General features: G+C 31.8%; 1 protein-coding gene, 1 long non-coding RNA gene and 1 pseudogene across 4 annotated transcripts; 2 read left to right on the forward strand and 1 right to left on the reverse strand.

Annotated features, from left to right (window-relative positions):
• Positions 1-544: 544 nt before the first annotated feature.
• Positions 545-13,520, reverse strand: LOC120275058 (glycerophosphodiester phosphodiesterase GDPD2-like). Of its 2 annotated transcripts, none has more exons than XM_039281544.1 (9): positions 13,491-13,520; positions 3,609-3,735; positions 3,341-3,516; positions 2,103-2,162; positions 1,905-1,985; positions 1,529-1,729; positions 1,335-1,430; positions 1,061-1,257; positions 545-977 (listed from the first exon to the last, which is right to left on the reverse strand). In XM_039281544.1, the coding sequence occupies exons 2-9, from the start codon at positions 3,688-3,690 to the stop codon at positions 746-748; spliced, it is 1,125 nt and encodes a 374-aa protein (XP_039137478.1). In that variant the 5' UTR covers positions 3,691-3,735; positions 13,491-13,520; the 3' UTR covers positions 545-745. The 2 variants fall into 2 exon arrangements, with proteins under 2 accessions (XP_039137478.1, XP_039137479.1); XM_039281545.1 differs by having other exon boundaries at positions 13,499-13,508.
• A 1,077-nt stretch (positions 13,521-14,597) lies between these two features.
• Positions 14,598-16,559, forward strand: LOC120276213 (annotated as a pseudogene).
• A 5,567-nt stretch (positions 16,560-22,126) lies between these two features.
• On the forward strand, positions 22,127-25,157 carry LOC120276463. Of its 2 annotated transcripts, XR_005541250.1 has the most exons (5): positions 22,127-22,331; positions 22,570-23,308; positions 23,420-24,685; positions 24,759-24,838; positions 24,984-25,157. It is a non-coding gene; the product is annotated as an uncharacterized LOC120276463 (long non-coding RNA). The 2 variants fall into 2 exon arrangements; XR_005541251.1 differs by lacking the exon at positions 22,570-23,308.
• Positions 25,158-25,494: the final 337 nt, after the last annotated feature.

Genomic DNA, 25,494 nt, shown 5'->3' on the forward strand with positions numbered 1-25,494 from the left:
TAAAAAATATACTTTTTTTTTTATTGAAATTATCTTATTTGTGAGAACTTGAGGATTGACCAACTTCAAATTGAAATTATGATTTTTATCATTTAGTTTATATAATGATCCAATGATTTTACACTCACATTATTGTGGTCTAATGTTCAATCATTTTCTGGAGCATCAAATGTAGTGGTGGTGTCCATCATGTGAATTGGTTTTAAGTCTCACTTTTTTCAAGCATCTATCCCTTGCCAATAATAACTTGCAAACCATACTCCCACTTGAATGTGAGTGCCTTCTTTATAAATATTATTAATTTTAAATCATCCTGAGGGGGAATTTATGTGTGATGTTCAAGAAAGGAATTTTTAATTTGATGGTTGTTCTTAAAAAGAGAGTTTGAAAGAATAAATTAACTTCTAAAAGAAGGACTAAGAAAAGATACAAATAGAATTAGACAAGAGAATATTTTTAGTAATCCAAGATTAGGTGTAAAATCTGAAGTTTTAAAGCCATATCCAATGACTTAAGCGTGATGCAATTAATAAATAATTAAATAGAGATTATAACATATCATTTATTATATATTTTAAGAATATACTTTAAGATCACTTACAAATTAAGATGCCAATCTAAGTGTACAACAATGGATTCTTCTCTGAAATCCAAATTGAATGAGGTTCTATTCCTATCAATGTATTTGAATGAAACTGAGATACATAAAACATTCCTGTGTTGCAATCAACTTTAACTAATGTCACTAGTGTTGGACCAATTGAGGAATAAGTCTAAGCAAAAAAGCAAGCTCAAGTTGGGAGAAGTTAGGCTTGTTGGCTTGTTCCTCTTCAACTGTGGACTTGCTCAAGTTTTCATCTACTCTAATGGCTGGACTTGTGAACTCGGAAACGGCCCCGGTGATTTCCTCAATGAGATCGACGATCACACCGTTGATCCCCATCAGGTGCTGCATGTAGACTGCTTCAGGGACATTGCTGATCAAACAATAGAGAACATATAAACTAATCAGACTCTGAGATTTTATCGTATTATTGATGGTTGTTTTGGAGTGTCTTACTTCAGTTGGCCATAAGTCAGAATATGGAGATTAGATTCTTTCATTCTGGAGATTGCTGATGGATTTCTGAAGATGCCTCTGGCTTCTGAAACTATTCCTTGCAAGCCACTGGCCAAGCATAGTTTAATGGCCTCATCCAAGGAATTTCTTCTGATGTCACTGTAAACTTCACACCCTCCATCCGTGAGAAAGAATACCTAATCAAATACAATGTCATTCAGTATGTTCAATGTAAAAGTATCAACAGTTTCTATTCCTTGTTTTGTTTTCTTACAGGGTATGCACTTTGTAGTTTCCGCATAAGTTGAGCTGCATCAGGGTGAAAGCTTGAGAAAATTATTGGTCTTGCATTGGCATGATGTGAAACCACCTGAACAACCAAAAACATGAGTTTAAGTATATGGATTTCTGATTACAGGTCTTTCTGACTCTGAATGTTAAATTATGTTGTGGAATAAAAGAGCATGCCTGCAGGATGACTTCAAGAGCATGAGTAAGCTCCTCTTCTTTGTATATAATGTCATCATCAAATTTCAGCTCAATGTTGAAGCCCAAATGCGAGTCCACTTTCTGAAATGCTTCTTGTAATGTGCAAAGGGAGTCATCGTCTTCCACATTCCAGTTTAATACTCTCCCATCTTTAGCCTTTCTAAGCAATGTCTTCCCCATCTGCATGTCCAATATTTCAAATTTGTATCATTTCTTGCATCTTTGTGTTTATAATTCATCAGCAAAGGCTATTGCGCATTAAGATAACTCAAACTAATCAATTTAAATCACTTAATGTTTGGCAACCTTTCCCACTCCCAGGGAATGTTAAAAAGAAAGAGGGGTTGAAAATCACCTTTCCAATTTCTTTTTGGGGTCCATATGAGAGGAATTCCTCCAAAGTAAGATCAGTTACCCGCTTCTCATCAATATTACCCTGTAAAAAAAAATAAAGAAAAGAAAAAATAAACATGAACAAACATAAGCAAAATGAGATGTATTGATTGACAAATTAATGAAGAAAAGCTAAACGACAAAGGAAAATGTATCTTACATCTTCTTCGGTGAGGATGAAATTGTCATGGAAAATTACAGCCCAGTCATCTTTAGTAACCTACAAAAATGACATTCCTCCTCTAAATCTCTTCACATCCATTTTTTAAAAGTTAACAGGGGAAAAGCCACAAAAGATAAATAAATCAGTATAGAGGACATAAATTAAAGCAAGAAGTTTGAAGCAACGAGAATGTGTTTTTTTTTCTTCAAATAAAAACTCTTGAATGTTCACTTCTATTGGTGTTGTGGAGATGGTATTTAATTTACCAACCAGAGGTCGAGAGTTTTATTTGTGGCTATCTGGATTTGTAAAAAAATAAAAAAAAAAATAAAAAACACTTTTTTATTGGTATTTTCAGGAAAATTAATGAAAATTTTGTCATATATCATTAATTGATGACTTTGTAACTGGCTAAAGTTTCCACTTCTGTCACTGATCAAACAACTACCAAACTTCGTAGTTAGGACTTAGGACCTGTCTGTACTAAATAGGTTAAATATACCTGTTGTGTGTTAGAAAACTGCAGCTGAGTTAACAGAATTTAACAATAACAAGAACAAGAAAAATATTTATAAAAACAGCTAATTTGAAGGTGTATATCTAAGGGGCCCTTCAAAAGCAACCCAAACAAGCCAAAAACTACCGCAACTATGCAATTAAATCAGCTAACAATGCCAAACCAAATTAAACAACAACTTTGTTTTGGTTCAATTTGTTAGATCGGTTTTTAACCAAATAATGCAAATACATTGAATATGATAAAATCACTAAAATCTATTGTGCTATCACTTGAGAGTTTTATATGTAAATATTGTAATGAAACTGAATAATCAATCACAAAATTTTAACCAGCTGAACTAAATTCACCAACTACTTTGGTCCTGTTTGATTGTTCCTATTGGTTTATAACAACATGACGCTAAATTGCTAATTGAATTTAATTGTGTTTACGATGATCAAACCAAATGATCAATATGTCATAAATATTGAAAAGTGGTCAATTACTGTGATTCTATTGTTTTGATGGGTTTTAACCAAATAACACAAATATATATAACAAAATCAGTTAATTCAGTCCGATTAATCAGATCAGTTTTAACAATTTTTTAAAAAAACAACCACCCCCCAGTACCAGTGATCACTGGCACGACCCGCCGGCGACCCACCACCGGCGACCTCTGATTCTCTAACAATCCACCCATAAATCTCTATCTCTAAAGAGGGAAGATGAGTACCTGAACATCAAACTCAATGAAATCGATGGGGAATCGCGCAGCGGCATTGAAAGATCGAACCGAGTTCTCCTTCACCGCCATCAACCTCCGATCCGACGACGCCAACACATTCATACCCTTCCCACGATGCCCCACAACCACAAACCCCGAAGCCCCACGTCCCATCTCCACCATCCCTGCAAATCAACCCAGCACTCAAACCATCATCCCCAATCCAAGATATACAGAGAAGGATGCAAACCAAAACCACCCAAACGCGTCCCATTACCTTTGGGTTGAATCCTAGTGATTGGCAGCGCCACGGCCGGGCTTTCCGGCACGTCGGCGACGAGCACGGTCTTGAGAGCCATTAGGGTTTCAACAAAGCTTGAAATCCAAGAAAGAGAGAGAGAGAGCTGAGAACGGAGACGAAGGGAAAGAAGAAGGTCGTTTGGGGTTTTTATAAGAGTTTTAGGGACCTCTTTAGAAAGTGACGCGGCTTTGTGATTGATGGGAAATAAACCGTTGGATTGTCTCGAGATTGGGAAATGGCTACGGATGTACGATGGATAAGTCAGTTGCTTCGATAGAGGTGGGGTCCACGCTGTCTTGAATATTCCCTCTTATTCCGGAATATTCCTTCCCAATCCGTCAGAGTCAACGGTAACGGAAACAGCGTAGACGGGCTAAGTTTCGGGTCCTAATGGCCATCAGAGCCCGGCCCGGATAAATAATTTGTAATTTCACTGATTAATATAATCAATAAAAATAAATAAAAATCAAAATTATCACTTATAAGTTAGTGTGATGATTTTTTATCTTGAATTATTATTTTTATATTTCTTCTAAAGATATATATAGTCCGGGCCTACTAACGGTCTCAAAAGAAACTTAAAAAAAGAGAGGATGAGTTGTTGCTGACGTGGATTGCAGACGGAGTCCGTTGTGCCCGCCGACACGCTAACAAGAAGTGGATTAATTGAAGCCATCTGATTGGACCAGACCCACATCATCTCGCATGTTACTTTCCAACTAGACTCTGACGTGGAGGTGAGGAGGATCCCTTAAATGTTTAAATAAATAATAATAATAATAATAATAATAATAATTTTTTTATTTTATATATTTTTATATTGAAATATAAAATTAAAAAAAAGTCAATAGTTTATTTTTTTTTTTTTTTATTATAATGACCATTTTTATAAGTCCCTTTTGGATGCGTTCAACTGTTCAAGCTCCACAGATTGGGGAATTTTTTTTTAATGATTAAATGCTTTTAATATGTGTGATTGACCACCAACTCCATTATTATGTTTTAAAAGATTAATGATGGATGAGTAGTGTTGGCGTGCAATTAATTAATTGTCTTGTTGAACAATTATTTGATATTATCTTGTTGATTCAAATTAAAGAAAGAATAAATTAAGAAAATTATAAATTTTAGCATTTTGTTTTATTTCACTAGAAAAAAATTTTTATTTATTCAATTTTATTAATTTTGATTCATGCGTTGATTTGGTTTTTAACTTTTAAATTCATTAACTGGTATCTTGGTTTAATAGAATTAAATAGACTAATCATTATTGACATGGTTCATAATTTGAAGTTTGACTAATTTTGTTAAAATATTTATTTAAGATATTTCATTGACTTGTATCAAATGCTTGTGAACTTGCGCATGCCAAAAATATGTTTCTTTGAATTTTGATCGGTTTCCTTTTCAAAAACTTTTACCTTTTCACAATTTTTTGTTTAACTCGTTTTACACATTTTTTTATTATTTGTATTATTTTTCAGTTTTTTTAAAGATAAATCATATTTGATTAATAATTATTTTTAGATATGGTAAAATCTTTTTGGGTTTTTTTACAAAATATTAATAAGCTACAGTACGAGATGCAAAGATGTATTTTTAATTCATTGACCCACATATGTTCTTTTTACTACACACAGATATTGTAAAAAAAATCCGTGTTAATAGATTAAGAGGTTGTTATTGTCAAAACTTTTTATTGTACCATCAAAATTAATCATTAGTAAATCACTATTTTTATCATTAAATAAAAATCTTTTTTATTTTTTATATTTTTTACAATCAAAAGAATTTGACATAAATGTTGTAACTCAAACTCTAATTATGTTATTAAAATACTTTATTTTGACTCAATTAAAATAGAGAAAAAAAAATTATGTGCCATGAATCTCATACTAGGATTCAAACAAATAAATATATCTAATTTATAAACGATATATATATATATAAATTTAAGAGGATTCAATTAATGTATTTTGAGTACTCTTTGCCGAACCTCATTTCATTATAACCCAAAATTATGATCTATTTCATTAGATGTTTTTACATGCACCAGGGCGAATGTGGACAAGCCAAATGTAGAATTCAAATCGTTGAACTTTGAGTTGAGAAACAAATGAAATACCACGCCAATGTAAATAAGCTATAGGTAATAATTCGAACAGTACATCAAACTTTGGGTTGAGTGAGAACCAAAAGAAGTGAGAATAAAATGAAATACCATTATTCTACTGCAGAGGTGGTATATACGGATTAGATTCCCATAAAAATTTTATCCGTCTAATTATTTCAATTTTTTTAGGCTAGGTCTCTAATATAATAAATTTTAAAATTATTACGTTGGCACGAGTCTTGTGGAGGTTAGGAGGGCGAATCCCTCCTCATGCATGGTGATTAATATAAATAGTTACTTATTCACTTTGTTAAAAATAAATAAATAATTAAATAAAAAATTAATAGTGAATACCTTCACTTCTAGTGTTCATTTGTGCTGAAGTGGGGGAAGTGCCACTTCACCCATTTCCGACTGAAATGAATTTTGAACTAAACCCACTTCAGTATTTTTTTTACTGAAGTGAGGGGAAGTGAGTCAATCTATAAAAACTAATTTCTTTTCACTTTTAAATTTTTTTTTAAACTCATAGAATTTCATCCAACACCTAAATTTTTCGGTTTCATTTTCACTTTCTGACAAATGAACACAGAAGTTCTGAAAGTGATATCACTTCCCCTACTTCAGAGAAGTGGCACTTCCCTCACTTCCTGACTTCCCCTCACTTACAGAAGTTCTGACAAATGAACACCCCTTGAATGAGGCAATGATGCAGTGTGTGAGTCCATATATCTTTCCATCCTTACTCTTTGACAAAGCCCAAAGATGAGAGTTGGATATATACTAAAGTTCACCCACCAAACACTCTTTAGCTTTGATACATTGATGCATGCTTACTAGCTTATGATCTCATTATATATGTGTGTATATATATATTAATATATATATCAATGTATTTGAAACCCTCATTTGTGCACGTATATTAATCATTTATTATCAAAGTAAATGCATAGTTAACCAGGAAATATAGAATAAAGCTAGCATGACACTAATATTTTTATTTAAGAAAATTTGGCAGCCACCATCTCAATTTCCACCTCGCCGGCGCCGGCCTTCGACTGAAGAGAACTCACATTCTGTTCACTGTCATAATCTTTGAACTTCATATAGACCACCATTTGGATCACACCAAAGACCAAAGACAATGCACTTGGTAGTACCTGTATAAATTCAGAAAGATTAATATTTAATTAGACAATTGTTCAGTACGTGAATTAAGGTTTGATTAAGAGATAATAAAAATAAGAGAGAAATTACCACGATGTCTTTGTTGTTGATAAGTTTGACATAGGCCAACCATGAAGCTGAACCCAGTGTAGTCAGCAAAGAATTATAGAATTGCATGCCTTTGATGCTCCTTGTTTTGATCACTTGGTACTAATTCAACATGAAATGAAACCAAACTTAAGATTTAAAAATTTATATACTAATCTTTCCTATAAATTATATATTACAACTTAATATGCCACAGAAGAAGAAGATGATGTGAAAAGTTAAATATATAACCATAGAAACATATATGAAATATTAGATGTTTAAAAGAACATTGAAAAACTCATAACATTAATCATTCAGTGACTCACAATGGTGTTAGAGGGGCAGATGACTGCTGTAATAGACAGGCAAATAAGATAGATCCAACCGAGAACATCGACACATTCTTCGTCTTTCCATAACAGGCGGGTTAAGAGAAAGATTAGTGCAAACAAACCCACATCCAAGATCATGATCAGCATACCAATGTATATCTGCATGCAGGCATGCATGCATACCTTTAGAGAATTGGCTATACATATTTGTATATCGCTTTAATTACATGCAGGTTCATATACATTTCATGATATTTATTCAAATGAGAAAAAGAGTATATATATATATATATATATATAACCTTGTTTGGAGAGTAAACGAGGTGTATGGTGATGTAGACAATATTGAAGAAACAGCCAAAGATATTGATGATGAGAAGCATAACGCATTCACTGGAGTGGATGAGTGCATGATAAATCTTTAGCATACATGAGAACAGTGAAATAATGTAAGGCTCTGGATTCGTTAACCCTTCAATATTCCAACCCTCAAGATATACTTATACTCCATAAAATGTTGGCCTGCAAATTAATTTTAATTTATATATATGTTGATCAAATGAAAACCATCAAATGTATATCTAGTAATTTCCTGTTAATCTTATACAATGGACTTAGATATAGCATGGCTGAAATTACAGTGCCTACAAAAAGAAAAAAAAAAAAGGAAGATCATTATTAATGTGTGTGTGTGTGTGTATATATATATTAGCAGTTAATTAAAGCTATTCAAATTCATCTAAAATTTTTCTTTTGGAAACTTTATGAACTAATGCCAAAATTCCAAAGTGCATGACTTATAAAAGTGTTAAAGAAAAAAATACTAAACATCATGTATAAATAACTTTATTCTCTACTATCATTTCTCCATCGTACTTATATACACACACACACACACACACACATATATATACCTATGATGCAGAAGGTGAAAGCCAAAGGATTATCTAAAGGTAAGCCACCCATCCTTTATCTCTTCTCTGCAACTACACTTGCAAACCTATTTGTTTTTTAATACAAAAGAAGGAAGGACATGCAATAATGCTTAATTTGCAAGCTTATATAGATCTAGACACATGCATTGGCAAGTGAGGACCCCACGTTAGATCTTTTCTCATTTTATTCCCATGCACGCCCACTATAACTATGGCTATAATTTTAATACTAATGAATCTAAACCTCACCAAATTCAAGCCAAAGACATTTATTAGTTACCGCTGTTATTAATTAATCTTATGACTGAAAAAAATATGTCATTTAAAGTTTAGGATGCTGTCAAAATTTTTAGTTGAGATAGTACATAAACTTAGGGATTTTTATTACAAGATATCAATCAAGTTATTGTTATACAAGAAATAGACTGGTAGCATACTTAAAATCTTATGATATTATCATGCATGTTTGGTAATAGTGCAGCGATCTAAGTTGTGAATCTTGTGATCATATCTCTGGGAATGAATGAATGTGCTATGCATATCCACATAATTATCTTAAAAAAAATATATTAAATGATCTTTTAAACCTCAGAACTTAATTTGTTTTATTTTAATGTTAGGAATCATGATATCTTTCCAATAAAATCTACCCAATGTGGGTGACATTGTTTGTTGAATTATATATATATATATATATATATATATATATATATATATATTATATACAAGAGAACAAAATTGGTGGTTTATGTGTGTTGGGGGAATGAAAACAAAGTTAACAAGGCAAGGCAAATTGTGCTACTTTACTATATAATATTTAGGGCTAAATCAACAAGGGGCCATAGATATATAGATATATGCATGACATCCATGTTTAACAACTCCTACCTGGATTCTAAATGCTCACAAGTAAACAGAATTAAAATATCCTTATGCTATGTAGAAATATTACTGGGCTTAGCATTAACACAGTCCAACATTAGTAGGCCCAACAACAGTTTTTTTTTTTAAACGAAAAAAAGGTAATCTAGTGTTAATATTGCATTAAAAAAAAACATGGGCATTAGAGGAATTTTTTCAACAGAATTTTTCTGTTGGTGACAGTCAATATTTCCAATGGATAAGTAGGTGGGAATTCTCACCTTCTTGGGTTGAGGTTTGTTGCATTGAGAACCAATAATAATCTCTCATATACATTTTCTATTAGTTATTCCTTCAAATTTTGCTTGTTGTATGCATTCTCAATTGTTGGCTTTTTACTTATGAATCATATATATATATATATATATATATCAACATGCTGTTAATAATTCCTGATCTTTAAAAAGATTAGTGCATTATTATTTACATCAATCCAACCTTTACGTAGAACATCAATTTGACGTTTTGTCAGACTAAATAACTAAAAATTCTCATTGCATTTATGAATGAAGGATTGCTTTGTTGTTTCACTTAAAACAGAAAATTGAGAGTATGAGGAAATCAAGGGTTTGATACACGAGTTATCCATATTTCTCAAAAAACTTATATTAATTAATTGCATCTAAATTTTTATAATATGTTGTTTATACTTAACTAATCTATTTGAGTGGTCAAAGACCATTTCGTCTATTGACACCATGCTGATCTCATACATAGAGTGTTTATGTCCTTACCAAATAGATGATAGGGGATCGATCAAGTATTAATAGTGTGCGCAAAGGCAGGGTATTGATCCACAGAGAAAAATGAGAGTACTAGTACTAGCCCTAATCTCGAAAAATAACCTAAACTAAAGTTGTGAAGTGTGAGAGCAAACTAAGAAATAAAAGCGAAGAAAACAAGAAATAAGAGATAAAAGAATTAAGTCAAGAAATCAGGGGGAGAATGGATGCCCGAGCGTAGTATCCCTCTAAGGTTTGTTAAGTTCAAGGCAAAGGTTGTATAAATATGTAATCCTATTTGAATCGAGAGAAATCCTAAATTATATTAAACTCCTCTTGCAAGAGTGAATAGTAACTAATTCAGTACAATGCTAATATAAACACTCCATAATTGCATTGCACTATATGAAATCTCAATGTGAATTAACAAGAATTTTTGAAATAGATAATTGAAATGTGATTTCTCTTAAAATCTATTCCTTACGATTGCAAAAGTATGAAAATTACTTATTAATCTACTCGAGAGGATTGAGGGAGGAGATCTCTCGACTCCAAAGTACCCCATTGCTAGGCTTACTCATAATCCCCTTTAATCGCGACATGTTATACTAGGTGGGTATTTCTACTCGTCACAAAACATATCGTACATGAAAACTAAAACTTTCGCCTCATTATCAATCAAGCCATACAAAACGCGCAATTGGATTCAAATAACATGGATTGTAATAAAGAAATGATTAAATCAACAAGATCCATAGCCAATGTCAAGTAGGATTAAACTTTAGATTTTAACTATGCCCAACCATCTACAAAATTAGCTCTTCATTAATAGAGGCCAAACATCCAAACAAGAAGACATGAAAAGGATAAAAGAAGACATGAAAACCTACTTCTCAATCGTGCCAAAAGATTATTGCTAAAAAACGCCCAAGGACCTTCTATAGACGCCGCCAAGCTAATCTTGACAGCTACAATCCTTTCTCTCCAAGGTAGATGGGTTGAATCTCCCTCTAGAATCGCTTCCAAAGCTCTAGAGATTCACCCCTCTACTTCCCTTCAGCCTTGCCTGTCAATGTTACAAAAGATGCCCTAAAAACCCACGTCATGAATATTTATACTGTGCCTCCTATGGGCTTCTTATAGGCGTAAGGATGTGGCTGTAAGGAGTTGTAGATAATGGGTCACGAGCCTTATGGGATCACTTACGGCCGTAATTCTCGTTCGTATTGTTTTCTATATGGTGTTACAGTTAAGCTTACAACCATAAGCTCTAGACCATAAGCTTCTCTGTATACCCCTTTGTGACCGCCCTTGTAGGCGTATGCTCTGCTTATAAGCTCCTTTGGATGATCTTTACAGTTCGGTTTATTGGCGTAAGTCCTACCCATAAGTCTCTTTGAATATCTTTATAATACTCCTTCTTACTGGCATAAGCATGCTCGCAAGGTTCTCTGAAAGAGGTTTACTTCCATAAGCGTGGCCATAAGGTGGCCGTAGGCGAGTCTGTTTGGCTTGTCCTTTGTCGAATTATGTCGAGAGAGCTCCATCTTCATCATTTTAGCTCTGAAATGCTTCTTTTGGCTCTCTCTTCCTCATCTTTAAGCATTGCCCAAAACTTGAGAATGCAAAATACACCATGTTTAACATCGAATTCCAAAATATAACTCTAATACATGCCTAATGAGTGTATTACATGATATAAAATAAAGAACAATTGGACACTCATCAATAAACAGGTTAGAACCTCAGCTCACGCAAAGTGAGAGCACAGGTGGGTTGAGGTTTACAGATAACGGGCATATAGATGAATTGGCATGTGCATACATGGAGAAGTTCGATGCAAGGGTGTTTCGGTAATTTAGCGGGCGATGGGATTTTACGGTTCTACCGGGTCCATTTGATGGGAAACGGGTCAAAGAACACAAGTCACGAGTTTGTGCCCCACAAACTCGTGAGTGATGTGGATTTTGGCCAAATTCATTCGTTTAGACCCCGAAAACATTGATTTTTCTATTTTTAGTAATAATTGATTCGGTTATAACTTTGGCTGGTAATCCCTGATTGAGTCACCATCTTCGACAAAAGTCTTATTTTGTTAAGTTCTTTATTTTCTTCGTTGGGGGGGTAGGAGCAAGAAAGGACAGTTTTTGAATGAAATTTTATTCTTGAGTAAAACTTTACTCTCATTCTTCCTTCCTGGCTATCTTTGATCAACAGTTTGGAAGACTTTTAACTGACATCTACTTTCGGATCAACAGTCTGAAGTACACGGCTGCATCATTTACTAACCTCACCTGGGCACACTCGGATATATATAGCTTGTCCATTTTATTAGAAAAAAAAATAAAAAGAAAATCTACTTGAATGGCCTCCCTTATGATAATTAATCCAAAAGAACCATACCTCAAACAAATGCCAATGGATTGTAATTAACTAGTTCAACATGCGTAGAGGATTTTTATATAGTTTCATGCTTGTATGGATTAAAAGACATTATTAAAAATTGTTCTATAATATTTTTATTTATATTTTGAGTATTGGAAATATGTCAGCAATTTGAAAAAAAAAATTGCTTTCAATATTTTTATATACTAAATCAACATATATCATCATGTAATTAATATTATAAATGCAATGTATGCTTAGAATCTACTCTATTTTTTATAATATGATGTTAAAAATTCTTTGTCAGAAAACGAGACAGAATTGCAGCTAAGCTGATAGTGTGTCATGTATGTCCTAATAGAGAATTTTTGACATCTACATCATAAAAAAAAAGCCAGAATCTTTTGGATAACCACTCAATAAAAAAAAATTGAAGTTGGATAATTATTTTTTATTAAAATTGAAGTTTGGATATCAAAATAAAATAAAATAAAAAAACATAGTTTGGTGCCCTACCAAAAAACCTACCCTATCCTTTGGGTACAATATATATATATATATATATATATATATGAATTTATGCATTCACTCAAAAAATCACTAGTGGAAGCTATACTTGCAACATGTAAGAAATAAAAATGGGTTTCAGAAAATATATAAGTGAAATTAAAACTACTTTGAGATACTTAAATAATTTTTAAAATTTTAGATAAAAGCGAATTTTAAAAAAAAATAGAATAACACAAAAAGTATTTCTTATACAAGAAATAGACTATAGTTTATGATATATCTTATAATGGTTGGTAATATTGCTATATATTTGACTTGTGGCTTTGAATAAATGGTGTATATATAACATAAGATGTTCACATAGAAATGGAGGGAACATCATGAAAGTTTATACTTGCAATATATAAGAAATAAACACAAAAAGTATTTCTTATACAAGAAATTAAATAACATAAATTCAAATAATAGGAAGAATTTGGTGCAAAATAAAAAAAAATGAAGATAAAACCAGAGAATAAAACAAAAGAACATAACTCAATTATTTAAGTAGATGAGTGTACAATTATATAACATTTAATATCATTTTGTACACTTAGTAGGTGTATATTAGAGTAATATTATGGACTTCGATGTTAAATATGGTGTATTTTCCATTCTCAGGTTTTAGACAATGTTTAAGGATGAGAGAGAGAGAGAGAGAGAGAGAGAACCAAAAGAAGCATTCTATAGTCAAAATGATGAAGATGGAGTTCTCTCGGCATCATTCATTGAAGAAAAGGACATAACAGACTCACTTACGGGGCACCTTACAGCCATGCTAATAACCGTAAGCCTTTTCCAGAGAATCTTGAGGGCATGTCTATGCCTGATAGGGATGCAAGTATACGTGCCAATAGCGTAATAAAGTGTGCGTAAGTGCAGAGTGTCGGTCCACATGGGAGAAAAATGAATACTAGAAATGACTCTAAACCTAAAAAATAACCTAAATGATCGAATGTTGTGTGTGTAATAAAAGCAAGTAAATATAAGAAAATACGGGAAACAATAGGAGAGAAATTGATGAGTGTACATTCTTCATGTATTTTATAACTATTTGTACACTCATTTAGCATGTGTTTCATATAAGAAAATATCATGTGGTTTGCATTAACAAACTTAGGCAGTGTTTAAAGGCGAGGGAGATCCAAAAGAAGCAATTTAGATCGAAATAATTAAGTTGGAGCTCTCTCGGTGTCATTAGAACAAGGAAAAGGTAAACTGGGTAGCTTACGGGCAGCTTACGGTCCGCCTTACGACCGTAAGTATAGTTAGAAGACATTTAAGGAGGATTCAAAATCAATTCAGATGACCTTACGGGCAAGGCTTACGCCCGTAACGATGCCCGCAAGGATCATCCAAAGGAGCTTAATTACGACCACAATGCACGCCAGTAGGGCAGTCACAACAAACAGATAGAGAAGCTTATGGTCCAGTGCTTATGACCATAAGCTAGACCGTAACATATTCAGAAGACCTTATGGATGAGTCTTATGGCCGTATGCATTCCCGAAATGCTCACGACTATCTTTCTCAGCTCTCTTACGGCATAGCTCTTACACCGATAAGCAACCCGTAAGCAGTCCGGTATAAATAGAACTTAAGAGGATTTTTAAGGCATCATCTATTCTGTCTCTCTATTCTATGGGGGCGATTCTCAGAGGCGAGATTGACGAAGAAAATGGATGAACCTTCAGCACCTTAGGCATATTTTGGAGAGGGATTTGGCCCAGTATTCAAGGGGATTGGAGATCATGGCCGTCAAGCTCACCTTGGCGGCATACGTGGAATCTACCTCAGTAACTCTCCATCCTAGGGATTGAAAAGGGGATTTTCATGGATCATATGTTTACATTTATCCCTTGTATCTTGAATGCTTGCCCTCCATTAATGGAGGGTTAATTTGTAGATGTTTAGGTATAGTTGAACTCTAAGGTTTATATCTTTTACTTTGGTTGTTGGATCTTTGATACTTTAATTGATCTCTTATTTGCAATCATATCTATTTGATTGTAATTGTGTGAATGGATGCTTGATGGCTAAAGAGGTGAAACCCCTAGCTCTCATATCTTGTATTGCTAAGTGACAAGAAGAAATTCCCACCTAGCGTAGGCTTATTACAATTCGAGATGATAGTGTATGCCCTTTGGTTAGGGTATGTAGGAGAATCTTTCTCCCACAATCCTTCCGAGTGGGTTGATGATAATCTTTGTTCTCTTTGCAATCATGTGGAGTAGATTTTAGGAGAAATCACATTTCTACTCTATATTCAGATTAAGGACAATCTCTCTCTTTACGGGGAGATTATCTATTTAAGAGATTATCATTAACCCACAATAAGGTTTCATAGAGTGTTAATGCCAAAGACTGGTTTGCCTTCTTTCTTTTAGTTTATTTTCATTTCTCTTTTCATTTCTCTCTCTTTCTTTCTATCTTTTTTCTCTGTTGTTATTCTTAAAAATAAATTAATAAATGAAGATATTTGAAATAACTTGGCAAATGTTGGTCCTTCAGGTGATGAAAAATATTAATTTGGTATATAAAGGAGGTAATGTTGGATTAATGGGCTTGATTTCTCAAATTGTCTTTGACGGTGGAAAGCATGTTCTTGGGTATGGTTTACTATTTAAAATTTTTTTATTGAAAATCCATTCATTTAATAAAAAACTTCTTAAGGCATTAACTAAATCTTTTATTTATCTACTCAGTGTGATTCCCAAGGTTCTAATAGCCAAAAAGGTATGGAAATAATTCATTTTTTTTATGGCAAACTCTTGAGAAACAAAAACTCAAACCACAATGGTTATTCTTTGGTTTAATATTTTTCTTTATTATTTATTTTTATTGTCAAATCACTGGTGCCACTATAGGAGAAGTAAAACCAGTTGCAAATATGCACCAGAGGAAAGCAGAGATGAGCAGACATTCTGATGCCTTTTTGCTATATATGCCTGGTTAGTTTATAACCTGCATTTTCTATCGCTCAATATTGCACATAAATCAACCTCCTTTCCTCATTTGCATCACTTAATTAAAATGCACAAAGACTAACTTCTTTGCACTATTTATTATATGCTCCTACTAGACCTTTACCCATTTAGCATTGTTTCATTTTGTTATCACTCTTTTATCATTCATTATGCACAAAATCACAAATCATCTCACTAATTCTTATATTTTTACTTTCTTGAAGTAAATAACTAAAAAAACACAAAAATAGACTCATTTGAATTTTAATTGTTATGCATGAGGTTATGACACTCTTGAGGAATTTTTTGAAGTGATTACATGTGCACAATTAGGCATACATAACAAACCTGTAATTTGATTGAAATTGTATGTACACACAATTAAAATTATGAAAAGAACATGACTAACTTATTCTTTGTTTCAGATCGGATTGCTGAACATTGATGGCTACTATAACTCATTGCTTTTTTTCATTAACCAAGTTGCAGAGGAATGTTTCATCAAGTGCACCGCATATCATTGTATCTGCTTCAAATGCAAAGGAGTTGATTGAGAAACTCAAAGTAATGTTTACAAATTTTTGAATAATATTTAGTAAACGTTAATTTCTTGACAATTATTGTTTATTGTTTATAATTCTACTGAAATGACAGGACTACTATCCATGTAATGAAAAAGTTGCACTGAAGCTAGATTGGAACTTTGAGCAGCTCAGACACTCCAAGATCAATGAAATTTCTACTTAGATATAAAGATATAATTAAGAACAACATTATAGACAAATTTGCTTGCTAAAAACTTCAACCTATATTTGTACCTACTTGTCATGATAAACGTTGACTTGCTTATCAAATTCATGGCATTATGATTTAGTATTAAATTCCAAAAAAAAAAATAACAAATAATGCATTAATGCAATACAAAATGCAATGAAAACAAAAACTTTAAAATACAAAAACAAATATCAAGATTCATAACAAGTCTCACAACTTAACTTTCCTAGCATATCAAAATATATAGCAGACTACAAAAACGTTAAAATACTAAGTTGACTTTCTTGAGTAAGTCATGATTTTAGCACAAAAAAGAATCAAATTCAGTATATCTACAAATACTTGCATATCAATTAATAAATACAAAATGAAATACACAACAAACTTATTTACTATTATTATTGTGAATTTAATCTAACAGTAAATTATTCTATGCATGAGTTAGTATAAAATAATTATTTTTAGATCATCTCAAATAACATCTTCAATTCACTTTCTTTGAAAAAAAAATTAAAACATTGTACCAGTCGAAAATATACTACAATTGAGAATTGAGACAAAATAAAATAAAATAAAATAAAATTTACTTACATGCAATGCTCAAAAAAGCGTAGGAAAATCTCAACATTGATAGAGATTGCAAAGGTGTATAACATGTAGACATTTTGGTAGCATGTCACAATGGAACGATGTTGGCAATCAAGTTGGCCACACACACAGATGTATGATCATGCCATTCAATCAAAACAGGAAGCTTCACATATATACTTCATATTAATTCTATCCCCCAAATTTACTATTCATCCAAGTTTTTTCCTGAGTGGACATTTGGCCTACTTTGATTGGTTGATTTAGATCTAAGCTTTTCTTTGTGTGACATTTAGTCTACCGTGATTAGTTCATCTAGATCTAAATAATTGTTACCTTTTCTTCTAACCCTATATCTAACCGCGCCCCTCTTCCTAAGCCATCCAGGTGGTGCGTGGGACTTTCAAGGGCCGCGAGGGTAAGGTCGTGTAGGTCTACCGCCGCCGCTGGGTTATCCACGTTGAGCGCATCACCAGGGAGAATTCGAAGGCCAATGGATCCACTGTCAACGTTGGGCTTGATCTGTCCAAGGTGGTCATCACCAAGTTGAAGCTAGACAAAGATTGGAAGGCGTTGCTTGATCGCAATGCCAAGGGGCCGGCTGCTGATAAGGCCAAGGGGAAGTTTTCGGCCGAGAAGGTCGCTGCAGCTGGCGCGCCTTCTCTCCACGAGGTCGATTGATTTATTTCCTCTTTGATGTTATGGTCGTATCTTTATCATGTATGGTTCTAGGCTTTTGAAAGTGTTTAATGTTTTTAAAAAGTTGTGACGAGGTACTGAAGTTTTGATTCGAGTTAATTTGTTGTGGTTTTGATTATAAGGTACCTGGTTGTGATCAAGCTGCTGTGTTGACTAACAAAGTTGTGGCCTTTCTTTCTTCATGATTTGGGGGTTTTTCTTTTTTATTTTAATTTTTTTTTTAATAATTATAGGAACTTAATGATTTTTTTTTTTTTTGGTCCTCTTGCAAATTCCTGGAAATAAATGTATTCTCAGTATTGATTGCCAATCTTGGGGATGATTTCTGTTGTGCTTTGTTTTTTTTTGCATATAAAATAGAGAGGATTTGTTTGTGGCTTTTCTTATTTGTCCTTTTTTTCTTTTTATAAAAAAATCTTATTTAAGGAGTAAGGTTAAATGGTTTGAAATTAAATATTAGAATTATTATATATTATTGTCTGGACGTGATATGTGAATAAATCAAAATGAGTCCGGTTCCTATAGGTCAGTGATGTTATACAATCATGATTTTTTCCTTTTCAATTAACATGAAAAGGAACCAATAGGTGACTCTCTCTCTCTATCATATTTTTTTTTTTAGTGAAATCATGTTTCATTCTTTAATTTTTTTCTCATATATTTTAAATAATGATTGATATAGTTACCACTGCACATACAATCTAAAACATGGTTATTATTTTATTTACGTCTTTAATAGATGACAAAGTAATTTTTTTTGTCTCAAACTAATTATTATGTCTCTGTAGATGGAGCATCAAGAAGCCAGCGGTGATGGGAAAATTCGGTGACAATCTTATCAAATGCTGGTTTTGGAATGACTATGTTTAGTCTGTGTACTAAAGAAAACATTAGATCACCAACTATTTATATATATAAATATATTTACTGACAGATAAAAATATATATATATTTATATGTCTGCAGGATTGTTCATATAAAAAAGCATATTTTTGTTTTCATGCTTTGTAAGCCTTTTGACAATTTCACTTCTTGATTATTTAGTAGATATAACTTAATTTGTAAAAATTTGTCTTACTTCAATTTTTACAACAAAGAAGAAACAAACCAAACAGAAGGCTTAATACTTAAAATTATTTTTCCTTTCAAAGCATTGAAATGAAATCATTTTCATTATTCAATAAATAATATAACATATTCCAAAAATATATTTCTCAACTTTTAACATTTTGCGAATATACTTATCATACTGAAAACAATTTAAAAAAAAAAGATATTAACAATTTTTTAAAAAATTTACACTATCTTTGCAATCTTCCTTTTAGATATGATTAACCCGTAGCGTTAGCGCGGGTACATAAATCTAGTATATATTATAATAGACATAATTTAACTTGAATGAAAAATGATCGGTTGAATTATTTTAATAATTTGAGATAACCTAGAATTTTTTTAATAAAAAGATTTTTACAATCATGTTGAGACAGAACCGTTATTGTTATATAGGTAGTTGTGTTTTTCATTTTAAAAAACATAATAACCCATTTTTTAATTATTATTATATGTATATATATAATGAAACGTGAACGTCCACATATTACAAAAGAGAAAAAATAGAAGCAAGAGGTGGGAGATAAAGTGAAAGTAATGCAGAGATAATGAATTCATCAGATGTTACTATTATTCATCTCACTTATTATTATTTATAAGAATATTGTTTATAAATTATTGTGCATCTCATTTTTACTGTTTTACCAGAGTTATCGCATATTCAAAATCAAATGCATTGAATTTGAATTGAGCGGTGATCTAAGAATGTTAGTAGATAAAACACAATCTATATATATATTGAAAAAAATGTAAACAATCCACATGATACATACATGATCTAGTAGTTTATATTTTATACCACCATATATATTATATGCCAAATCAGCATGGCTTTAAACTAATTAATGAAGATCCATGAAGCAATTAATTAAGCTAGAATAGCATCCAACTTCAACCCCCTATTTTTCCGTGCCAATTTTTCTGTGCCGATATAGGATTTTTCTTGTAGTGAAAAGACAATGCATTCGGCACCTATGTACAATTAATTCATAGAAAGATTAATATTTAATTAAATACATGTTCAGTAAATCAAGATTAGATTGAGAGAGAATCAAATAACCACAATGTCTTTGTTTTTGATTAGTGTGCTATAGATCAACCATGAAGATGAAGACAGAGTTGACAGCAAAAGATCATAGAATTGCATGTATTTCATACTCTGTTTTGATCACTTGAAACTAGAATTAAAAATAAACAAGTCAATTAAAGTTTATGGGTTGCCTAGCTACGTGTAACAACAGAAACGCTCAAATAAAACCCTAAAATTTACACATATGCCATTGTCAAAACAACATCTTGACAGACACAATCCCCAAACAAATATTAAACAAGTTTATATATAAAACTATGTTTTTCCTTGTTCATGATACTTTGAAATTTGTATTCATATATTTTTTTATTAATTAGGTATAAATAACTAAATAAGTGTGAAAATGTACAAGATATAGGTAGAACCCCCATTTATTTATCCACGATATTTAACAAGTTTATATATATAAAACTACATTTTTAGTTGTCATGAGACTTTGACATTTCTATTAATTACAATTGTTTTTATTTTATATATCACTGTGAAAACAAGCACCTGCATCATTTAATAAGTTTATAAAATTACATTTTTGTTGGCCATGATACTGTGACATTTCTATATATTCACAGATATTTTTTTTAAGGGTTATAAGTAAGCAAGTATATTTTATAATATAAATTTGTGTTATAAATTACTATAATTTAAAATACAAAAGATTGTAAAAAAAAAAATAAAGATACAATCTACATATATATATATATATATATATATATATATATATATATATATATATATATATGGGTGCTTAATTACAAGTTGACTATTTATATATATTAACCAAGGAACCAATTTTAAAACATTTATATACTGGAAAAAAAAAAGAGGCATACTTTAACCTTCTTTGGAGAGTAAATGATAGGGATGTCAATGGGCCCCGGCCCCGACGGGGAACCCGATTCCCCGCCCCGTCGGAGTCGGGGTCGGGGTCGGGGCCGGGGCCAGGAATACCCTCCCCGCCCGCCCCTGCCCCGAAATAGTAAATATTTAATTTAAATATTATATATATATATATTATATGTTATAAATATGAAATATTTAAATAAAAATTAAATAAAAACCCACATATTTATTTAATTAGAAATTATTAATAATTAAATGAATATTAGTATAAAAATTAAATGAATAGAGTCTCAATATCATGAATAAAAGAAAGTTAAGTATTTATGTTTAAAAAAAATAAAACATTATTTGTATCAATTAAGAAATAGAATTGATTAGCAATTTAGCATTTCAAAGTCAATAAAACAATACTCTAGATTAAATGATGAATAGATTGGATAAGTGATCAATGGATATAACAAACTATTTTTTAAATAACCATTAATTTAAAATTTCTTATAAAATCAAATAAACCAAACAAAAAAAAATATATATAGTCTCTTTTCATCTCTTCCCAATTGCCAATTGGCAATGTATAGGATAAGTGATCAATGATTCCCAATTGCCAATTGGTAATGGATAAGTGATCAATGAAAATAAAATAACTGGCTATTTTTCAATAACCAATAATTTGAAAATAAAAATCAAATGAACTAAAACAAAATAAAAAAACATTCATCATAACACTCATAATATAAAAGCATATTTTTTTATCTTATTTGAAATAATTAATAAGCACAAATATATTTATATTATGATGATATTATTACTACAATCTGAATCCACTAATTCTTTAAAAACGAAAGGAGTACATGTTACCAATAATAATGAGAATTCAAGATTAAGTAAAAAAAATTTATTTTTTTTAAAAAATTGTTACTTGTTAATTAATGGGCCGATATTTTATCAATACAAATAATTTATTCCAATTGAAAATAACAAGAAAGTCACATGAACCCCATGTGGAAACATTTATTTTAATTCTAATTAACAAAAATTAAAATTTAAAACAAGCTATCAATTAAGGACACCATAGTCCCGTCGATGTTGCCTCGGGATCCGGTCTCCACACCAACTCGGCCCAATTTAGTGATGGCTTCCACAAAGGCCTTCTCCAAGGCCTCGGAGTTTTCAGCCCAAATAATAACAGTGGTCTTCACACAAAGGTCTTCACACCACGATCCACGATCTCAAAAAGTCTGAAAACCCTGACGCAGCACCATCCTCTTGCGCCGCCAGCACCATCCATCTTCTCCCTCTCATCAAGCTGTGAGCATCAACCACCATCTCATACTCCCATCAAGCTGTGAGCATCAACCAACGACTGCCCAGCACGGCCATCCTCTACCTCCTGTCAAGATTCAAGCATCAATAACCGGGTAACAAATCTGAGCTATTAATGGATTTAAATGTGGAAATGGATTCAAATTAGATGAATGTATATATATATATATATTTTTGATGAATCTGAGCTATTAATTTATTTTTTCATTGTCATGGACTACATTTTCAATTTCTTCATAAAATGCATTTAGTTGGATTTATTTTATCAATTTTTATTGCTAATAAATTTAATTTAAAACAATTAATTAACATATATGCATATATTTTTTATAGAGAAGTGATGTCATCTCAAGGTGGTGATTTTTCCACTCCGATTGGTAGTAGTCAATCCGCTATAGGAATTAGTTGCTCACTAACTCCACTCGATTCTCCTATTGAGTCACCAAATGAGTCACCTATAAACACTTCTACTCAAGTTTGTGAAGAAACGACACAAGTTGGTGATAAGAGATTGAAATCAATTGTTTGACAATATTTTAAAAAGATCAAAGTTGGTGAATCTGAAAAAGCGGAATGTAATTATTGTAAGAAATTACTTGAAGAAGGAAGCAAGAATGGAACAAGATACTTGCATGACCATCATAAAATTTGCAAAATGAGGCCTTTTAACAATATAAGACAAAAAACATTAGTGCAACAACTATGGAAGGCGGATGGAAAAATGTGTGTAAGCAATTACACATTTGACCAAGAATCTTCAAGAAAGAATCTTGCTAGTATGATAGTAATGCATGAATACCCACTTTCAATAGTTGAACATTATGGGTTCAAAAAATATTCGGCAAATCTTCAACCAATGTTCAAAATTCCTTCTCGGAACACAATAATAAAATGATATCATGAAGATATATGCTAATGAAAAATCCAAGATAATGAATATTTTGAATAAGAATTTAAGTAGGGTTGCAATAACTACCGACATGTGGACGGCTTCAAATCAAAAGAAAGGATTCATGGCTATCACGGGACATTTTATTGACAACAATTGGAATTTGCAAAGTTTGGTTTTGAGGTATGTTTAATAGTTTGTTTATTAAATTTATTTTGCATTATTAGAATTATACAAGTAAGCTTATATGATATTATATTTCTTATAGTTATGCATTTTTTCTTAATTTGTTAGGTTTGTTTATGTGCCTTGTCCACATACATCGGTCGCTCTCTCTAAAGAATTGTTAAAATGCATATTTGATTGGAACATGGAAAGAAAGTTGTCCGCTTTGACGGTTGATAATTGCACTACTAATGATGTTATGGTTGACATCCTAGTGTCTAAGCTCAATCCTAATCATCTCTTGTTGCATGGAAAATTGATTAATATGCGTTATTGTGCACATATTTTGAATTTAATTGTTCAAGATGGGTTAAAGATTATGGGTGATGGAATAGAGAGGGTTAAAGATAGTGTTTCTTTTTGGACGGCCATACCAAAAAGGCTACAAACTTTCAAGGAAAATGTGCAAATTTTGAACATAAATTATTCCAAACAATTGCTGCTTGATTGTAAGACTCGATGGAATTCTACATATTTGATGCTTAGTGTTGCTTTGGAATATAAAGATTTTTTTTTATCGTTTGCAACAAACGGACCCACATTTTATTTCTACACCAACTCAAGAAGATTGGATGCTAGCCAAGGAGATTTGTAAAAAGTTGCATGTGTTTTATATCGCTTCAAATGCATTTTCGGGAAGAAAATATCCCACATCCAATGTTTTCTTTCCATTGATGTGTGAGATTAAAGTTTGTTTGAGCACTTGGGTTAAATCTCCTATTGAAACTATTAGAAATATGGCCACAAGCATGTCAATAAAATTTGATAAATATTGGGAAACGGTTCATGGAATCATGGGAGTAGCTACTATACTTGATCCAAGGTATAAGTTGAAATCAATGGAATATTTTTTTCCTCGTCTTTATGGGCATTCAGCCGATTATGAAATTCAAAGGATTACAAGTTATTGTTATGACTTGTTACATGAATATGAAAGTTCTACACAAATTGGCAAAATTACCCGACAAACTTCATGCAACGAGCCAAAGGAGAATGATATTATTAATTCAAGCTTTCTTGATGGTTTTGATTCCTATGTGAGTGATTCAAATAAAAATATATTGAAGTCGGAGTTAGATCATTATTTGGAGGAAAAAGTCTTGCCAAGAACTCCGGATTTTGACATTTTAGCTTGGTGAAAAAGTTGTGGACTCCGTTATCCGATTTTACAAATGATCGCTAAAGACATCTTGGCTATTCCAATTTCTACTGTGGCTTCAGAATCTGCTTTTAGTACTGGTGGTAGATTGGTGAGTCCTCATCGTACTAGGCTTCATGCGAATACTTTGGAGGCATTGATGTGTACTCAAAATTGGTTGTTGAAAGATATTGAAGGTAATTAAATTTACTTGCAAAAAATTATAACTTTTATTTATTTTGTATTAAATGAATATTATTTTGTTTATAGGTGACTGTTCCAAAAAAGAATATGCATATGGAACTATTAATGAAGATGTTGAGAGTGAAGAAGAGTTGGAATAAAAAAAGGTATATTTTAATTATAGTATGTGGTCATTATGGGAATTGCATTTAGATGATTGACCTTGAATTATAAGATCATGTTTTATTACTAATATTGCATCATCATAATTTATTACTAATATATATAAGTTTGTTCTTGTTGTTACAACAGGTGCTTGCATTGCAGCTGAAGATGAATGTTCATTGAAAAGATTTGGATTTGATGATATATAAGATGAAAGCTTATTTTGTTGTGGATAAGAAGTACCAGTGCATTTGATGAAGAGATTTGCATTTAATGATATATATTAGATTTTGATTTGATGATGAATGTTCATTGAAGTTATTTGCATTTTCAATTGATTTTGTGTTTTGATTGATATAAAATAGTGCTGAAGATAACAAAGACTATTGAATGCTTTGTTTTATTTTTTTTCTATGACATGAATGCTTTTTAGGGTGTTTTTTTTTGTATGCCAAGTGGAGTTGCTAAATTTTCATTGATTTCTAGAAAAATTATTATACAATATAATATTTAAATTAAATAATAATAATAATAATAATAATAATAATATTTTATTTATTATTCAGGGCCAGGGAATCCCCGAACCCAAAAAATCCCCGTGGGGACGGGGATGGGGACGGGGAAAAAAATTCTCCATATTCGGGTTCGGGCCGGGTCG

The sequence above is a fragment of the Dioscorea cayenensis genome, chromosome 14 (assembly GCF_009730915.1).
Source record: "Dioscorea cayenensis subsp. rotundata cultivar TDr96_F1 chromosome 14, TDr96_F1_v2_PseudoChromosome.rev07_lg8_w22 25.fasta, whole genome shotgun sequence".
Taxonomy (NCBI): Eukaryota; Viridiplantae; Streptophyta; class Magnoliopsida; order Dioscoreales; family Dioscoreaceae; genus Dioscorea; species Dioscorea cayenensis.